At 34.1% G+C, this 20532-nt stretch overlaps 1 protein-coding gene across 3 annotated transcripts in view; it reads left to right on the top strand.

Annotated features, from left to right (window-relative positions):
- TOGARAM1 (TOG array regulator of axonemal microtubules 1) overlaps positions 1 to 20532 on the top strand; it is an 81469-nt gene that overhangs the window by 22507 nt on the left and 38430 nt on the right. The window contains exons 4-8 of one of the 3 annotated variants that reach the window (XM_079909285.1): positions 4221 to 4526; positions 5813 to 6075; positions 8050 to 8282; positions 11088 to 11188; positions 14826 to 14978. In XM_079909285.1, coding sequence (XP_079765411.1) covers positions 4221 to 4526; positions 5813 to 6075; positions 8050 to 8282; positions 11088 to 11188; positions 14826 to 14978 — 1056 coding nt within the window. The remainder of the gene's footprint in view (positions 1 to 4220; positions 4527 to 5812; positions 6076 to 8049; positions 8283 to 11087; positions 11189 to 14825; positions 14979 to 20532) is intronic. The other 2 variants (XM_079909286.1, XM_079909287.1) reach the window with 2 other exon arrangements.

Below are 20532 nucleotides of genomic sequence, written 5' to 3'. Positions count from 1 at the left end.
GTTGATGGACACTTCAGTTGCTTCCATATCTCGGCTATTGTAAATAATGTTGCTGTGAACATTGGGGTGCATGTTTCTTTTCAAATTAGAATTTTGGGGTTTTTTTCGGATATATACCCAGGAGTGGAATTGTTGGGTCATATTGTAGTTCTATTTGTAATTTTTTGAGAAACCTCTCTACTGTTTTCCACGGTGGCTGCACCAATTTACATTCCTACCAACACTGTCTGAGGGTTCCCCTGTCTCCACGTCCTTGCCAACATTTGTTATTTGTGTTCTTTTCGATGATAGCCATTCTGACAGGTGTGAGGTGATATCTATTGTCTTGTGGTTTTGATTTGCATTTCCTTTCCCTGATGATTAGCAATGTTGAACATCTTTTCATGTGCCTGTTGGCCATCTGCATTTCCCTTTTGGAAGAATGTCTATTCAGGTTTTCTGCCTATTTTTTAATCGGATTGTTTGTTTTTTTGGTGTTGAGTTGTATGAGCTGTTTATACGCTTGGATATTAATCCTTTATCAGTCATATCATTTGCAAATATTGTTCCCATTTAGTAGGTTGTCTTTTCGTTTTGTTGATGGTTTCCTTTGCTGTATAAAAGCTTTTAAGTTTAATTGGGTCTCATTTGTTTATTTTTGCTTTTATTTCCTTTACTTTAGGAGTTGGATCCAAAAAATGCTACTGCGATTTGTGTCAAAGAGTGTTCTGCCTATATTTTCCTCTAGGAGTTTTATAGTATCCAGTCTTACATTTAGGTCTTTCATCCATTTTGAGTCTGTTTTGTATATGATGTTAGAGAAATGTTCTAATTTCATTCTTTTGCATGTAACTGTCCAGTTTTCCTAGTACTGCTTATTTGAAGAGATTGTCTTTTCTCCATTGTTTATTCTTGCCTCCTTTATCATGGATTAATTGACCATAAATGCATGAATTTATTTCTGGGCTCTTTATCTTGTTCCATTGATCTGTGTGTCTGTTTTTGTGCCAGTACCATACTGTTTTGATGACTATAGCTTTGTAATATAGTCTGAAATCAGGGAGTATGATTCCTCCAGCTCTGTTCTCTCTCAAAATTGTTTTGGCTATTCGGGATCTTTTGTGCTTCCATACAAATTAAAAAAATTTTTTGTTCTAGTTCTATGAAAAATACCATTGATATGTTGATAGGCATTGCCCTGAATCTGTAGATTGCCTTGGGTAGTATGGTCATTTGAACAATGTTGATTCTTTCAATCCAAGAACACAGTATATCTTTCCATCTGTTTGTGCCATCTTCAGTTTCTTTCATCAGTGTCTTATTGTTTTCCAAGTATCGGTCTTTTACCTCCTTAGGTAGGTTTATTCCTAGGTATTTTATTATTTTTGATGCAATGGTAAATGGGATTGTTTCCTTAATTTCTCTTTCTTTTTTTTTAAAATTTATTTATTCATTTATTTATTTTTGGCTGCATTGGGTCTCCATTGCTGCACGTGGGCCTTTTCTAGTTACGGCTAGTGGGGGCTACTCTTCATTGCAGTGTGTGGGCTTCTTGTTGTGGTGGCGTCTCTTGTTGTGGAGCATGGGCCCCAGGCACGTGGGCTTCAGTAGTTGTGGCACGCGGGCTCAGTAGTTGTGGCTCGCGGGCTCTAGAGCACAGGCTCAGTAGTTGTGGCACACGGGCTTAGCTGCTCCGCAGCATGTGGGATCTTCCCGGACCAGGGCTCGAACCTGTGTCCCCTGCATTGCTAGGCAGACTCCTACCCACTGCACCTTGCTAGGCGGACTCCTACCCACTGCACCACCAGGGAAGCCCCTTAATTTCTCTTTCTGATAGTTTTTTCATGTTTGTTTTTTGGCTGTGCCACACGGCTCCTGGGATCTTACTTCCCCGACCAGGGATTGAACCTAGGCCCTTGGCGGTGAAAGCGTAGAGTCCTAACCACTGGAGCACCAGGGAATTCCCTGATAGTTTGTTGTTATTGTATAGAAATGTAACAGATTTCTGTTTATTTTGTATCTTGCAACTTTACTGAATTCATTGATGAGCACTAGTAGTTTTCTGGTAGTGTCTCTAGGATTTTCTGTGTATAGTATCATGTCATGTGCAAACAGTGACAGTTTTACTTCTTCCTTTCCAATTTGGATTCTTTTTATTTCTTTTTATTCTCTGACTTCTGTGGCTAGGACTTTGAAAACTATGTTGAATAAACGTGGCAAGAGTGGGCATCCATGTCTTGTTCCTGATCTTAGGAAATGCTTTCAGCTTTTCACCACTGAGTATGTTAGCTGTGGGTTTGTCATATGTGGCCTTCATTAGGTTGAGGTATGTTTCCTCTATGCCCACTTGCTGGAGGGGTTTTTATCATAAGTGGATGTTGAATTTTATCAAGAGCTGTTTCTGCATCTATTGCTATGATCATAAGGTTTTTATTCTTCAATTTGTTAATGTGGCATATCACATTGATTGATTTGCAGATATTGAAAAATCCTTGCATCCCTGGCATAAATCCCACTTGATCATGATGTAGGATCCTTTTAATGTATTGCTGAACTTCGTTTGCTAGTGTTTTGTTGAGGATTTTTATATCTATGTTCATCAGTGATATTGGCCTGCAATTTTCTTGTTTTGTGGCATCTTTGTCTGGTTTTGGTATCAGTGTGATGCTGCCCTCATAGAATGAGTTTGGCAGTGTTCCTTCCTCTGTAATTTAGTGGAATAGTTCGAGGATAGGTGAATTGATAGAACTCATCTGTGAAGCTATCTGGTACCAGAGTTTTGTTTGTCGGGAGTTTTAAAATTACTGATTCAATTTCAGTACTGGTAATTGGTCTGTTCATATTTTCTATTTCTTCCTGGTTCAGTCTTGGGAGATTATACCTTTCTAAGCAGATAAAACATGATACAATGTAGTGGTTAAAAGCACAGGCTTGGGAGCCAGAGTGCCTGAGTTCATATCCCAGCTTTATAATTTCCTAGTGTGCGATTTTTAGCAATTTACTGTGTCATTTTTTTATCTATAAAATAAGTATAGTACCAACCCCACAAAATTGTTGTGAGGATTAAATTAGTTAATACATATAAAGTACTTGGAACACCATCTGGCACATAAACATTAGCTCAATAAATATTAGCTCTCATTATTGTCATCATAGTCTTCATCATTATCATTATTACCATTATTGGATTAATTATCTATGTAGAAAATCCAAAAGGATATACAGAAAACTATTAAAATAATAAATAAGTTAGCAAGGTTGCCAAATATAAAACCTGAAAGGAAAGGTCAATAAAGCTCCCAGACACCAGCAACATTCAGAAAATGTAGTTTTTAAGAAAAATTATAGTATCAACAAAATGTGTAAGTATCTGGAAATCTAACAGAAGATTTGCATACCATTTATTATGAAAACTAAGTTACTTTTTTGAGAGACGTGAAAGAAGGCCTGAATAAATTAAAAGAGATCCTATATTTTTAAACAAGGAGATTCAGTGTCATTTCTGTCAAAATCTCAACAGGATCTTTTATGGAACCTGACAGGCTAATCCTGAAATTCATATGAAAGAATGGAGGACCAAGAATGGCCTAGATAATTCTAAAGAAGATCAAAATGGAAGGAGACAACATGATTACTATAGTTAACACTGCTGTGTGGCATACAGAAAAGTTGTTACGAGAATAAATCCTAAGTGTTCTCATCATAAAGAGAAAAATTTTTTTTCTTTTTCTTTTCTTTTTATTGTATCCATGTCAGAAGGTAGATGTTCGCTGAACTTATTTTGATAATCATTTTACAATGTGTGTGTATATATATATATATATCAAACCATCATGGTGTGTGCCTGAAAGTTACACAGTAATGTATGTCAACCATCTCTCAATAAAACTGGGAAAAAAATGGAAGGAGACTCATCCTATTAGTGTGATGATAAATAAAACATTGTGGTGCTAGTGCAAGAACAGACAAAAAGACTAAGGCAACCAATAAGAAGCACCTAAGAATAGACCTAAATATACATATGGGAGATTTATAGATGAAAGAGAATGTGTGGCTCAAAAAGTGGCACTGGGGAAACTGGACTATCTCTATAGCAGAAAGTTAAATTAGGTCTTTACCTCACATCATACAAAAATATAAATGCCAGATGGGATTAAAAACCTGAATGTGAAAAGCAAAAAAACTTAAAACTCTTAGAAGATGTGTATAAATAAATTACATTCTCTTTTGTTTTATTACAGTTTATGCTAGCCTAAATTTTGGCAGTAAGACACAGCAAACATTTGGTAGTCAGACAGAACGGACTTCATCATACTCTGGTCCAAATCCAAGTTCAGGAGGCTTCATTCTTCCATCCTATCCTCTCTCATCACCTCGAACTAGTCCAAAGCACACATCTCTTACTGTATCTCCAAAGAAGTCCCAAGATAATTCTGTTAATTTCTCAAATTCCTGGCCTCTTAAAAGCTTTGAAGGAGTTTCAAAGCCAAGTCCACAGAAAAAGCTTGTCAGCCAAAAGTCATCTGATCCTACAGGTATACATGATGGTAAAAATTAATACTTTGTTCAAATTTATTTGTATGTTCGAATAATTACTTTGAAGTTCGGGTTGTTAGATCTTTAAAAGCTGGTAAATTGTGTTTTATTTCTCTGAATTAGTAAATATTTAAGAAAATATTTAACAAAGTTAAATAGATCAAATGTGTAATATAAAATTCAATTGAAATTCTCATTTCTTTTTTTTTCTTATATTGGCACTTCAGAATCCTTTTTCGGAACTAAACAAATAATAATGCTTTATAAGGTATATGAACATGAACAGCCTGAGATCCTACTAACAAGTTTTAGCTTTACAAATATAAAATATAATTCATATATTTACTATAATGTCTAGTATTTATTCGACATTTATTGACTATTTACTCTCTGTTAAAATTATTTTGATGGTTTTTCTACTACTTGTTATTAACTAAAATATTCTTTTCTTAACAATAGCCCAGTCCAAAATTATAAAATTAGCATGTTAGCTTACTTAAGACAGATTCAGTCTCAAAATAAGAAGTCTTTTAAAGGCAAGCCCCATGTCCCAAATGCTTTCCTATCCCTAGCCCCTGAGATCAGATATTTCACCTTTAAACTACCCTACAACACAGATGTTCCAGTTTATAACCATAAGGTCAATTTATTGCATAGTCAGCTGATTTTATTACTTTCTCTTAGCACTGAGTGTTCATTCTCTTCTTTAATTTATTTCTGTATTTGTCTTTCCTCCAAAATCAGATATTGTATTGAAAGCTGAGACATTATTCAACTTGTTCTCCCTAGTGCCCAGTATTACTGCTTTGCACATAGGAGTCATTCAAGTGTTGCTTACATAGTTATATCAAGCCAGATAATTAACCCTTCTAGCTTATTACGGACTTTACAAGTATTAATCATGATGATGTGTATGAAGAAATTTCACGGAATTCCGTGGCGGTCCAGTGGTTAGGACTCCATGCTTTCACTGCCAAGGGCGTGGGTGCAATCCTTGGTCAGGGAATTAAGATGTCACAAGCCATGCGGCACAGCCGAAAAAAAAAAAAAGATTCACTTGGTATATAATATTTTTATTTGATATGAAAGGATTTTGGGTGGTCCATTTTTGTTATACTTTTTAGGGGACACTGATATTTTTATCTCAAGTAGCAATCTTTATTTCTAGTAAAATATAATGTGCTTTTTAATTTAAAAACACCTAATTCTAAACACTTGTGACTTTAACGCTATCGATAACTGTTTTTCAACTTGAAGTTGAAAAACAAAAAGAATAAAATATGTCTTTTTCATGCAGGAGAAAATTCTCAAGAGAAACCTTCTCCAGTTCAACTTACACCTGCTTTGGTGAGATCACCATCTTCCCGACGAGGCTTAAATGGGACCAAGCCTGTACCTCCCATACCACGGGGCATCAGCCTTTTGCCTGATAAAGCTGATTTAAGTACAGTGGGACCCAAAAAGAAAGAGCCAGATGACATTTGGAAGAGTGAAAAAGATAGTCTTACAATTGATCTTTCAGAATTAAATATCAGGGATAAAGATTTGGATCAAGAAGAGGTTAGAACCAAATATTTTCAGTAATTTTTAAATGCTTGTAATTGTCTATAAATAATAGTTGTTATTTAAGGAAAAATCAAGTACTTTTTATCCCATAACATGGTGTCTTATTTGTAAAAATATTTTATGTTCACAATAGAAGACATGGAAACTATAGTGAAGTATTAAGAAGAAAATTCATCACACCAAATTCCACTACCCAGAATAATTTATCACTGTCACTCTAATGTCTTTCCTTCCAGTAATCTGTGCATATATTATTCCTTTTCAAATTAAAAGTACAGATAATATAGCAATATACCCATGCACTAACCCCTACCAAATGAACAATTTGTCGTTTTTGTTTCCTACTTTTTAAATAAATGAAACATAACATAGTTCCCTCCCCAATCCAGTTTCTCTTTCCTCTTCACTGAGGCACCACTGTTACCATTAGTTTGTGTTTTATGTACTTTTTATATTGCTATAGTAGTATTTTGATATATTTATAATGTACTCATATAATTGATTTTGGCTTATTTCTAGTCTTTTGCTATTGCAAACTATGCTGCAGTAAACATTCTTGAGCATGTCCCTTGTGCATATGTGCAAGTTTATGAAATTGACATTATATTGTATTTTTATCTTTGAATCCTAGATCACTCCATTTATACTATAAAAATGTATTGCCAATATGATAACTCTACATATTAATTATGCCAGAGAAGGGATGTGGCTGCTATGTTACTTTGGATTCAGAGCAGTATTTCCACAGATGCTTCCTTTTTATCATTTCAGTTTGCCTGATGTCAGGTTGAAAAGTGTTTTACATTAAATATGTAAACTGAAACACCCAGTGATGATATTTTGTGGTCTTATTTTAGCCTGTTTTTAAGACGTAAGGCATCATGTACTGATAGTTTGTCCAAAAAAAATTAATGCATATTCATTTAAAAAGCATTTCTTTAACATTAAGCATGTGTAAAACTAACTTATAAAGAATCAAAATTGGTTCTTAATGAATTAATTAGTCATTCCAACTTCTAATTGCTTGTAAAATCTTTTCTTGTTTTTTTCTTTTTGCTTTTGTTTTTCCAGTTATAGTCCAGTGGTACTATGAAGGGAATTTATTTACAGGAAACAAACTTACAGAAGAGGCATTTTCCTGTGTAACTCATAAATTTCATCTGATCCTACATATTGTCTTTTATGATAACTTAAAAATAGTCCTTTTAGTGGGTAATTGAAAGGGTAATTTCTTTTTTATAATTATTAGTAAATATAGGTGGATACTAATGTTTTTAGATATTCAACCTTCCAAGGATTTACTAGGGAAGTGGCTGTACTATCAAATCAACTATTAATTGTTATAATCAAAATATAAGCAAAACACAGCTTATGTATATTTCTGAGTTCCTTAATTTGTTCAAGGCTCTATTCCCAAACTTAATATATATGTGATAAAGATTTCTCCTCTGCATTTTTATAGATACTTGTCTTCAGAAGTTACATACAATGATCTGTTATTCTCTGAACTCTAACACTGGCAAGCTTGATGTAAACTTCAAATTTAGAAAGCTGATTACTTTTTGCTGACCTTCTCATAGAACTTCTAAATAGCCACATCAGCACACTATTGACCTAAGGTTAAATGGACCTCTGTGACTTTAACTGTGCTACTATCTGATTCAATGATTCACCTATGAATGAATTTTTACAATATATTAGTCGTTGTACCCAGTGCTGGAAGTACCATGGTGAATAATATCTTGAGATCCTTCCTCTTAAGGAACTTATAATCTAGGAAGGTGTTTATAAATAAATACCTGAGTGATGAAATCTGTATTTATACTATGTACAGATATGTTAACATCCATCTTGTTAGTATTGGATTGAAGAGTGGCTAGCTAGGTATAGTTATTGGAGTTTGAAATTTAAGGATAACTTTTACTTATATAATTATTTTGTAAAGTTAATTGTTTTAATTTTTTTTAGATGCAGAGCTCTCTTAGGTCCCTTCGTAATAGTGCAGCTAAGAAAAGAGCAAAACTGAGTGGCAGTACTTCTGATCTTGAAAGCCCTGATTCTGCAATTAAGCTCGACTTGACTGTGGACTCTGCATCTCGATCTTCCTCTCCAAACATCAGCTCTTACAGTGAAAGTGGAGTTTACAGCCAAGAATCTTTGACTTCTTCTCTGTCGACAACTCCCCAGGGGAAGAGAATAATGTACTTTATTTTTTGATATGTTAGATGAATTCTGATCTGTAATTTGTAGTCTGAAGCTCTAATATCATATTTAAAAAAAAAACTTTAAGACCATTTTCTAGTTTTTGAAACGTCGAAATACATTTAAAAGACAACAGAAAATTTACAGATATTACCTTGGTTGGCTTTGGTTTGGGGTGGTTGTGGAGAGACAGAGCACAACCCCAACTAAATTAATATAAATCCTAGTCCCAAAGCCCCACTTATTCTTATGCCTAAGATTTATTCTAATATTCCTTGTCCTTTAGCTCTTTTCTGTATCATTGACTCTGACGATTGACCAATAGCTGATATTACTGTTTTCGTTTAATGATTTTCGTTTAAAACTCAGCACCAGTTTCCTCTAATCGATGGATAAATTCCACCCAGCCATTACCCAACTATTTCTTATATTTTGTTATTCCATTATCTTGTGCGAGTTTAGGACTCCATGCAGTAGCTTTTGCAGCCCTCTCAGGAGTTTCCTTACCGCAGCAGTGCTAGAATTAGAGTCCTGGTCACCCCATACTGACAGCATAGCAATTGGACGAACTTTTCCAGATTACCTCAATAACCCTTTTTTTTTGAGGTACGCGGGCCTCTCACTGTTGTGGCCTCTCCCGCTGCGGAGCACAGCTCCGGACGCGCAGGCTCAGCGGCCATGGCTCACGGGCCTAGCTGCTCCGCGGCATGTGGGATCTTCCCGGACTGGGGCACGAACCCGTCCCTCTCATCGGCAGGTGGACTCTCAACCACTGCGCCACCAGGGAAGCCCCCTCAATAACCTTTAAATCTTTAACAGTGATCCTACCTTGATTTCTGAAAATCTCTGTGACCCTATTCTAGAATTTTGGGGAATCCTTTCCCTCTTTATTGTATTTTATTTTATTTTTAAATTTTATTTTTTATTTTATATTGGACTATAGTTGATTTGCAGTGTTGTGTTTCAGGTGTATTCCTCTTTATTTTAGACAGAAACCTAGGAGTAGAATTACCAGGTCTTGGGTAGATGGACATTTAACTTTTTAAATAAGTGCTAAGCTGTTTTCTAAGATGCTTGTGCAATTTTATACTCCTGTCAGCAATGTATGAGTGTTCCAGTTGCTTTACATCCTTATTAACCTTTGGTGTTGTCAGTCTGTTTAATTTCATTTTCCTTTGATTTTATCCATACCATGTTTACATATAGAGGTAAATATTTAAAATCAAATTTAAATTATTTTTACTTAAGTGAACTAGAACCTCTAATAGGTAGAGATTACATAATCCAAGGAGAGATGATGTTCTGTTGAACATTAATGTAGAAGGGCGTTTTATTTCAGCAGTTCATAGAATTAAACTAAATTTTTGTGTCCCATTGTGAGAGGTTTGTCTCATTCCATGATTTCCTTCCCCACATTTTTTAGCTGAAACAGCAGCTTATTTTGCAGTTGGAAATATTTTATTACTGGAAATTCCTTTGTTGTAATTACCTGTGTAGAATAATGCAATATATTTACAAAATGAATTTGGAATGGCTATGTGGGCTGATGAAGTAATTATGTTTACATTAAGTTACCAGACATTTAAAATATATACATTTATCTCTTAGACCTAAAGTTTTTCCTTTATCTTACATGAATGTGAAATTCTATGTTACATACTCTTACAGTTTCAAGGTTCTGTAAGTAATCTGGAACGCAATTGGGAAGAAAAGTTCATTTTATATTGTTGATATAACATTTAGAATTCACTATTCGCAATATTGTTTCATAGAGTTATTCTCTTCAGATATTAAACTCCGTGAGAAAGGAGTTCAGTATACCCTCATTTATGGACTGAATTATCTTTAATGAATTTACTATTTCCACATTTTATTTTATTAGTTTAAGAGCAATTATTCTCAACCAGCTTACATCCTGCCTTAAGAATCATGTCCAAAGAAAGTCACTACTACTTCTGCAGGGCTTTCATGCTTACGTGGGTTGGGAAGGAAAAATTATTGAGAACCACTTTTCTAGAGACTGAAGTATTTTCTTTCATCTAAGTCAAATACACTCAATATAAATGTAAATTGACAGTCATCTAGTCTAGAGAAATTACTCTTTTAAAATATTTAACATTGATTTCTCACTAGGTCAATTAACAAATATGCCTACCCAACTACTAAGAATTGTACTCCTTTGTAAAATCTCTTCTTGATAATATCCATCACTGACTTATTGGCATTTTAGCTCTTACTGATTTTAAACAGTTCCCTTTATGTACAGACTTAATATTCTTCAGTTTACTTTCTTTGTGAAATAAGGCCTGTAGGCCTTTATAAAGTCAAGAAAGTATAGCAAAAAATAGTCCATGAAGAAAGCGGCATTTGCTAAAACTCACTTGTTGCTGATCTCTTATAATATTATTAAGTCCCTATTTTTATATTATATATGAAGGTAGATAATATACTAGATGATTAGAATCATTTGGCTTAGTTCTGGAATGGACGGTCTTTGGGTCAGGTTTTTTTTTTTTCCCCTTACCCAAAGGAAGATTAAACAGCACAAATTGTAGTGTCTTCATTTCCTTTGGTAATCCTCTCATGAATAATTAAGGATTGACCATATGTTGAAAAGGTTGGAAGTTCAAAAGGTGAAATAGGAATACCAATAAGAAATATTCTTAGCCATAGTTTATCATACTTGTTGCTGCCTCACTATCAAAGTTTAGTGAGTTAATAAAAGTATAGAGAATGTTTGATATAAGAATGCTGAATAGCTCTAGATCTTCAATGTTTATTGAAATTACTTTGTTTCATTGTAGGTCAGACATATTTCCAACATTTGGATCAAAACCTTGTCTAACAAAACTTTCTTCTGCAAAGAATAAGAACTCTCAGGTAGCTGAACAAAGCCCCAGTGCAGGTATTCTATGACTGTTTTATAAATATGTTTTATAGAAAGTATGATTTTTAAATGATTAAAAAATGATGGCAAATGTATTTTAGATTTAGAATTTTTGTAATTACTAATTAAGACTAACCATCTTCTTAACTCCTTAAAAGGCCATTTTGGCAAGAATACTTACTATTCTTGGAAGAAAAAATACTTACCTGAATAATTGATACCCCTTTAAACCCATAAGTTACCCGGTCTGGCTCCTACACCAGGACATTTTGATTTAATTGATACAGAATGTGACCTGGCCATCAAAGTTTTTGAGAACTCTCTAGGTGCAGAATAGTTTAGAAACCACCGGGGGCCACAAAAGACAATTTCTTTTAAAAATAATATTTAGCTAGTGTAAATATCTTGTGTTAAGCATTTTGTAAACTAACCTGGAAATCACTAATTTATAACAGCAGTTCTTAGAAAATAGATTCAGGTATTAGTAATAAATTAGAAAAATATTTGAATTCTGATCAATTTAGGATGGGAACTGTATGTTCTTCTTTATGATTTGTAAAACTATTGAATTATGAATTAATTGTAGCAAGTTGGGATATGATATTTATTTTCGCATGATCTCAGTGTGAAAGTCCTAACAACCTTAAAGTTTACTTTATAATTACTTTCTTAGAAAGCTGTGTGTGTATCTAACTGTTTGCTAAGATTTTAAATTTCTTCCTCCTAAATATATCTTAATTTCATCTCTTTGTAATTCCCACTATCACTCTTACTCATTTTTTACTTAGCCGCCTAACATTTCTCTCCAGCTTCAGTCTCGTCCACTTACAATCCCTTTCCCATAATGCAAAACTGACTATATTGCCTAGCCTAAATTTATTCAGAGCATTCTTCTTTGATCAGAGCCGTGCAGACATCTCCAGCTTCATTTTCATTTCCTGCTTTGTATGTTGTGATCCATTTAAATCAAACCACCTTCAGTACCATTTCTATCTCTTTGCAGTTGCACGTACTGTTTCTTCTGGATGAACTCAAATCCACACCACACCCCATTCAGCTGTGAAAACAACTCAGTTGCTTTCTCTGGGAGGCCTTCCCAATTCACAAATAAAATTGATATTACCTCTTTTGTAATATCATTACATTTTGCACTGACATTTTTATAGTGGTATTGCACTATATAAGTAAAAAGTGTTTTACTTTTTTGGACTCTCAGATTCTTGATCCCCAGAGATTATTTACCCCTGATTGCCAACAAGTGCCTGTCATAATTATAAAAGCCCAACTCAGCTATGTGTGTCTGGTATACTGGCTTCCACAAAGCTTGTGTGTTAGACTAAGAGATAGTTATTCTACTAGGCACAGGAAGGCAATGTATATGTGCTTTGGAGTCTGAAAGACTCTAGCTGGAATCCCAGTTTGATATTTTAATAATCATATTCTTGCTCTGTGAAAGTTAATTGCTTTGAAACTAGTTCCCTCATCTGATGATGTAAACCTTGAGAAGGGTAGTGAAGATCTAAGTATATAACATATATAAAGCACCTAGTACATAGTGGGCACTTGGTAAGTATTTGTTCTCCTAAAAGGGAAGACCCAAAGAAATATAATACATAAACTTATTCTTTAATTCTTTTTTAAGGCTGATTATCCTAATAAATTATTTATTACTTTACAAATAATTATATAAGTTTGAAGAGACACTTTGTTGCCAGGTTATATCTAGTTTATAAAAATGGAACCCTCTTTTGGAAGAATATTCTTGGAATTAGAGAAGGGTAGATTTAGAAAACCGAGATTTGAGTTTCCCTCTGACCCTAGTTGTATGACCTTGTGAGTCATTTAAATTTTAGTGGAGTGATAGGTCTTACAGTAATACACGCTTCTGTATGCGATGTTCAATGTTTCCCAAACTTGTTTAATAGTCAGTGTTTCTCAAACTTGCCTAATCCTAGGAATCACTAGGAATGCATATAACATACAGGTTTTGGGGCCTCACCTTATACCTACTGAATCAATCTTCAGAGTTAGAAATCTGCATTTTTAACAAATAAGTTAGGTATTTCTAGGATCAAGTTTTAGAAACACTATTATTGTATTTACTGTAAGATATTCTTGGTTAAATTTAATATGCTTCCAAAATGTTAAGTTGCTAATGGTTTAGGATTTTATAAATTTGGGTTTACATTTTTTGTTTCTTTGGGATAGGGTTTGTTTTGTTTTCAGTAAGCAAGTGATTTCTACAAGTTTATTGTTTAATTGGTGAAACATAAAAATGGTAATGCTCAGAATAAGGACTACCTAAACATAATTACGTAGAAATTATAAATTCATTCTGTCTTCACATCAGCATTTCCAGATTTCCACATAGATTCCACTACTACCTACTATAGCACATTGTGCTGAATTTCCTGAATGTTGTTTTAGCAAACTTTTTTCCTGTAGCTTTACGTTAGTATCAACTATTAGTAGAAAGCATTTCCATCCAAAGCCAATATCTTTATGAGGCTTACTTTATGAATTAACTATCAAAATTAAGAAGAATTTAGAAAGATATCCATGTTACACCCAGAAGGTCTCTATCATTTAATAGCAGATATTTTTTAAATCTTTCTCAATGAATCTGACTTAGTGCCCTATACTCTGCAGTACTCTCTAGCCCAGCGGCCACCAGCCACCTCCTCTCCCTGCTGTCCTGTTTTTATTAAAATACCCTCAACAGTATTAAAAACAAATTATATTTTATTGTTATTACTTAATGGTTTACATGGCAGCTATACATAAAAATGGATGGTGACTTAAATATATATTGCCTAGGATTTTCCATTTAGTAGTTTTGTGGTTTTAACAGCTGCAAAGTATTAGTATAGGGTGTTCAGTTTAAACATTCAAATGTAGATTAAAATTTTAGATATTTATTAAAAGGAGGCCTACATTAGGGTTTGATTTGTTTTTAACTAGGAATATAACATTTGTATATTTATGGTACACTAGTCCCTGTACTAATAACCCCTTTACATTTTCTTCATTCAGTCCTCACAGAGGTTCTGGAAGAGCTACTACTATTATCCCCATTTTACAAATAAGCTTAAGTGTCTTGACCAGCTTCTGTCAGCAATTTAAGTGGCAGTGCTATGATTTAAAGCCAGGAAGCATAATTCCAGATTCTGAGCTCCTTTCCTATATAGTTTATGGCCTTACAATCCAGACCATGAGAGTGGGAGAAAAGAGAGAAATGGAGAATATAGGCCTCTCTCAGGAAGCAGTTTAAAAATTCTAGATTTAAAAAAATTCTGTTTTGCTGTAAAGTGTCATTTAAACATTAAATGCCTGTCATGTTTTTAAAATATATATATTTGATTATCTCTTTCAAACATTGAATTTTGTATTTCATTGTAATTTTAAAGCCTCTTTTATAAAATGTGATAGTATGGCTTATAATAAATATTCTGATCTGCTAGTAAGGTAAAAAGTATTATAAAAATTTTAAATAAGATAAAACTTTAAAAAATTACTGTAATGTTATAATTTTTAATATTATGTTATTGAACCTTTTTAAAGGTTTAGAAGCCAAGATAGATTTAGAGGAGAGATATGTACCTATGGTATTACATCATTCAAATAAATATTTTTATGTATTTTATTTATTTTATAGGGATTACAACATCCAATGTAAGCATAATTGGTCAACGTGTGAACTATGGGTTTGGATGTGGTGATTTTGAAGATGATAGGCCACATGACATTTCACCTAGTGTTTTAAAAATACAAAATAAGGAACACCCAAGACATTATAAGCATACAAAAGGTTAGTAAATTTCATAAGTTCATTTTTAAGATTCAGTGTCTCTCTGTAAGCATGCCAATAAAGAAAAACTAACTGAGGTCTCAGTTTTGAGATTTTTCTTCTTACCCTTCTGCTGCTGTGTTGTTGTTTGAATAATTTTGCCAAATAGGAGAACACATAGGTTCACATATTAGTTTATGGTTTTGTCTGAGGAGCCAATGCAGGGAAGCTGTTACCCAAGAGGTTAAAACTAGGGTTTCCCTGCTGACCTTTAGCCCCAGGATACACACACGCATACACACACATACAGACATTTTACCATTAAAATGCAACGGAGAAATCTTGTGAACAAAAGACTCCTAGGTGCCTACTTAGGTTGTAACTATGGAGTAAAACTGTGGAAACAGGAATATAATTTCCCTGTGGTAGAACCTGGGAAGCTTCCTTGTTATCACTAACCATTGTTAATAATTTACATTCCTTTTTTTTTTTTTTTAAACTTAGTAGCAAGCAGCACTTCTGTGACTGCTCTGTTTTTTTCAGAGATCCTATTTCAGCTGCATTTAAATTTTTTTCCTCAGGGTAAAGAGGAAGTGATTTTGTTTTGTTGTTGTTGTTGTTTTTTACTATTGGGGTATAGTTGCTTTACAATGTTGTGTTAGTTTCTGCTGTACAATGAAGTGAATCAGCTGTATGTATACATATATCCCCTTCCTCTTGGACCTCCCTCCCACCCATCTAGGTCGCCACAGAGCACCAAGCTGAGCTCCCTGTGTTATACAGCAGGTTCCCACTAGCTATCTGTTTTACACATGGTAGTGTATATATGTCAATCCCAATCTCCCAATTCATCCCACCACCCCTTCCTCCCTCCCCCATGTCCACACGTCCATTCTGTACGTCTGTGTGTCTATTCCTGCCTTGCAAATAGGTTAATATGTACCATTTTTCTAGATTCCACATATATGCATTAATATATGGTATTTGTTTTTCTCTTTCTGACTTACTTCACTCTGTATGACAGACTCTAGGTCCATCCACCTCACTGCAGATAACTCAATTTCGTTCCTTTTTTATGGCTGAGTATATTCCATTGTATATATATACCGCATCTTCTTTATCCATTCGTCTGTCAATGAACATTTAGGTTGCTTCCATGTCCTGGCTATTGTAAATAATGCTGCAGTGAACATTGGGGTGCATGTGTCTTTTCGAGTTATAGTTTTCTCCAGATATATGTCCAGGAGTGAGATTGCTGGATCATATGGTAGCTCTATTTTTAGCTTTTTAAGGAACCTCCATACTGTTCTCCATTGTGGCTGTATCAATTTACATTCCCACCAACAGTGCAAGGGGTTCCCTTTTCTCCACACCTTCTCCAGCATTTATTGTTTTTTTGATATTGAGCTGCATGAGCTCTTTGTATATTTTTTGAGATTAATCCATTGTCAGTTGCTTCATTTGCAAATATTTTCTCCCCTTCTGAGGGTTGTCTTTTCGTCTCGTTTATGGTTTTCTTTGCTGTGCAAAAGCTTTTAAGTTTCATTAGGTCCCATTTGTTTATTTTTGCTTTTAGTTTTGTTATTCTAGGAGGTGGGTCAAAAAACAAAGAGGGAGTGATTTTGAAGGGTATAAATATTTCAATAGAGTAAATAGAAGTCACCTGTATTTAAGCATTGTGACCTATCAGTAAAGGTAAGGAGCTGTCATTTTTTTGTGTGTAGCAATCTTGGTTATCGTAAGGTCAACTTCTCTTGTTTCTGGTCACCTTAAGTCATACATGTGCAGGTAATCAGGCATTTTAGACATGTATATTTTTTGTGGAGCTAACACAAATTCAGTAAGAGGGAACTTGATTAGAAACCTTTTGTGTTTTGTTGTTTTTGTTTTTTTGGTAAATTTCTTAAAATTTAATCCTTAATATAATTCATAGTATCTGTTCTTTTTAGGAGAGATCATTTGTCCATTGTTTTTACAAAAGAGAATGACAGGGTTTTTTCATATTTACTTACATATTTTATTTCTTATATAAAAAAATCAAATGTAAAAATACTTTTCTTCCTAAAGGTAATATAATTTAATTGTTTTTAAATAATTGCTGAATATGTTCATTTACTGCCAGTGGCTTTTTTTGTTTTGGACAACAGACTCATAAAAATATTTGTATCTTTGATCAATAGTTAATTCTATTCCAGAAAATTACTTCACACTCACACTTCCAACATTAAACCAAACATATACTAGGTCTATCTGGCCAACAAGAATAAATATGTTCAAGACCAAACTTACCTTCCTTTCTGGACCTGCTCCTCCTCCTTTTTTATCTATTTTTATTAGCAGATAAATAGATAAATTTATTATTTATCTATTTTTATTATCTATTTTATTAGCATTACCATTTTCCCAGTTACGGAGACTTAAAACTTTACAGTCATCTTTTCTACTTCTCCTTATCCTCCAAGTTCAGGCAGTGACCAATCTTACCAATTCTTTTCAGTTTAATTTGGGCTTTCATTACTTCTTCCCTGGATAATTACAGTAGCCTTGTGATAAGACATTTTATCACTTATTTTCAGTTCTTTTAAATTAAGGCTACATACTCTTGCAGAATTATCTTTCTAAGGTACAGTCATCATCTCTTCCATACTCAAAGCCTTGAGTGGTTTTCACAGAATAAATTTCCTACTCTGTAGCATAATTTTTAAGACCCTTAATAATCTTGCCTCAGCTTACCTTTCTTGAATTACCTCTCACTATACTTCTTTTCATGCCCAATGCTCTAGAATTCTTAATACTAAAAGTTTTCTTGGTTTGTATGTACAGTCTTCATTGATGCCCTTTCCTAATCTTAATGTGTCCAGATCATGTCTGTTTTTTGAATATGGCTAAAAGCCATTTCTTTAGGAAGCTTTCCCCATGTTTCTGGTCTGGAGTAGTATAAGATAAAGTTAAGATACTGTCATCTTTATATCCCTATTATGCTTTGTATATAATGGTGTTCATGCCACATGTTAAATGAATGGAGTGGTGATGAGCCAACCAAAACTAATAGTGTGGCCTTGGGCACAATCAGACAAAACTTGCATCCTCAAATAATCAGGTTAAAGTAAATACTGAGTGCAGTGCTAAAAGGAATAAAAAAAACTTCCAAAAGAAATATTGGCAATGAGTGGCAAATGTGAATGGATTCCTTTTACAAGAAACTTCAGACTTTTTTAGGATTAGCTCTCAGAACCACCTCTTCTTCCTTTTCTCTGCTGGTTGTCCCTTTGAACCTGCCCATTTTCTAGCATATTAACCTGGAGCCCCAATTAATGATTTGAGAAAGTGATTAAGATGGATGCTTGGAGTGTTAGCAAACTAGATTCCATGAGTTAATATTTTCTCTTTCTCTGTTTGAATGAATGGGACAGAAATAACAACAAAAAAAGATTATATAAGGATAGTTCATATGCAAAAAATCTTTTAAGCATATTTTTTCTTTATATGTTAGAATTGAGATTTGAGCAATATTTCTTTCAGTAATTCTTTGCTTAGAAGAAACTGTAGGGTAAAAAGTAAAAGTAACATTAAAAATGATGTTATGATCGCTGCTCATTAATTATTTCCAGTTCTCCTTTTGGCTAATCAGCAGGAATACACTTCTCTGACCCTTTGCAGTTAGATGATCACATGAGTTTCTTTAACCAATGAAACGTAATCAGAAGTGACATGTGGGTAGAAGGGCTTTAGAACAGGTTCATGATTCTCTTTTTCCATCTTCCTCCTGCCACTATGATTCTGACGTTCTAGGTGATGAACCCTGGTCCTTGAGTAAGGATTATATGGAGCAGAACCTCTCCCCTGTTTCAAGAACGAATATTATATGATTGAAAAAAAAAGCTTTGTTTTGTTAAGGTAAAAATAAAAACAACCAAAAATGGTGTTATGTCAGACTCTCTTATAATGAAATTAAGCTACTAAAATATGTTTTTTATGTGTTTCCTCATGAGATTTGTCTAATTATCAATCATCTCTTAATAGTTTATGTATAGATTTTATGTTTGTGAACTATTGTGGAGCAAATTGTTCCATTTACTGAGATTTGTTTCTCTTTGTCACCAAACACTTTTTGGGGCTACCTGATGTTTCTGTCAGTTGACCCTAAATTAATTATATTTTGCTTTCCATTTTTTCTGCCTTATAACATTCATCTAACATTTATTGAGCACCTACTATGTGCCAAGCACTGTACTAACGGTCTCTGGAAAAGAATGATAATCAAAACTAGACATAGATGCTATTCCCATAGAGCTTACAGTCTAGTAGGAGAGAGGATAATTAAATAATCACAAACTGAGCTAGAAGTTAACCTAGGAAAGTACAGATTGCTGTAAAATTGACTTGATCTGTTCCTGGGGGTTAGACGCTTTCCTTCCAAGTTATCCTTTTGTTGGTTGATTATCATGTGGTGATTATTTTCTTGTATATCTTTTCCACTCTCTTTTTTTGGCTGTGTCAGGTCTACATTGTTGCACTTGGGCTTTCTCTAGTTGTGGCAAGTGGGGACTACTCTTCGTTGCGGTGCATGGGCTTCTCATTGCAGTGGCTTCTCTTGTTGCAGAGCATGAGCTCTAGGCATGCAGGCTTCAGTAATCGTGGCACGTGGGCTCAGTAGCTGTGGCTCGCAGACTCTAGAGCACAGCCTCCGTAGTTGTGGCACACGGGCTTAGTTGCTCTGTGGCATGTGGGATCTTCCTGGACCAGGGCTCAAACCCATGGCCCCTGCATTGGCAGGAGGATTCTTAACCACTGCACCACCAGGGAAGTGCCATCTTTCCCACTCTTAACCTTGGCATGTATAAACTCCTTAAGTGTTTCAAGGTTTCTTTTCTCTCTAGTGCCTAGTCTGAACTAGGTTTCTTTTTTTAATTGAAATATAGTTGATTTACAATATTGTATTAGTTTCACATATATAGCAGTGATTCAATTATATATATATTTTTCAGATTATTTTCCATTATAGGTTATTACAAGATATTGAATATAGTTCCCTGTGCTATAAAGTAAATCCTTGTTGCTTATCTATTTTATGTATAGTAGTGTGTGTATGTTAATCCCATACTCCTAGTTTATTCCTCCCTTCCCTCCCATTTCTATTTGGTAACCAGAAGTTTGTTTTCTATGTCTGTGAGTCTGTTTCTGATTTGTATATGGATTCATTTATATTATTTTTTATATTCCACATATAGTGATAGCATATAATATTTGTTTTTCTCTTTCTGACTTACTTAGTATGATATTCTCTGGATCAATCCATGTTGCTGCAAATGGCAATATTTCATTCTTTTTTATGGCTGAGTAATATTCCATTGTGTATGTGTATATATGTATGTATGTATACATATATATATATAATATATACATATACATCACATCTTCTTAAACCAGTCATCTGTTGATGGGCACTTGTGTTTTTTCCATGTCTTGACTATTGTAAATAGTGCTGCTGTGAACATTAGGGTGCATGTATGTTTTCAAAGTAGTGTTTTCATTTTTTTCTGGATATATACCCAGGAGCGGAATTGCTGGATCA

The sequence above is a fragment of the Stenella coeruleoalba genome, assembly GCF_951394435.1.
Source record: "Stenella coeruleoalba genome assembly, chromosome: 2".
NCBI lineage: Eukaryota > Metazoa > Chordata > Mammalia > Artiodactyla > Delphinidae > Stenella > Stenella coeruleoalba.
Note: the sequence above shows the minus strand (reverse complement) of the source record. Positions and strands in the feature narration are given on the sequence as shown.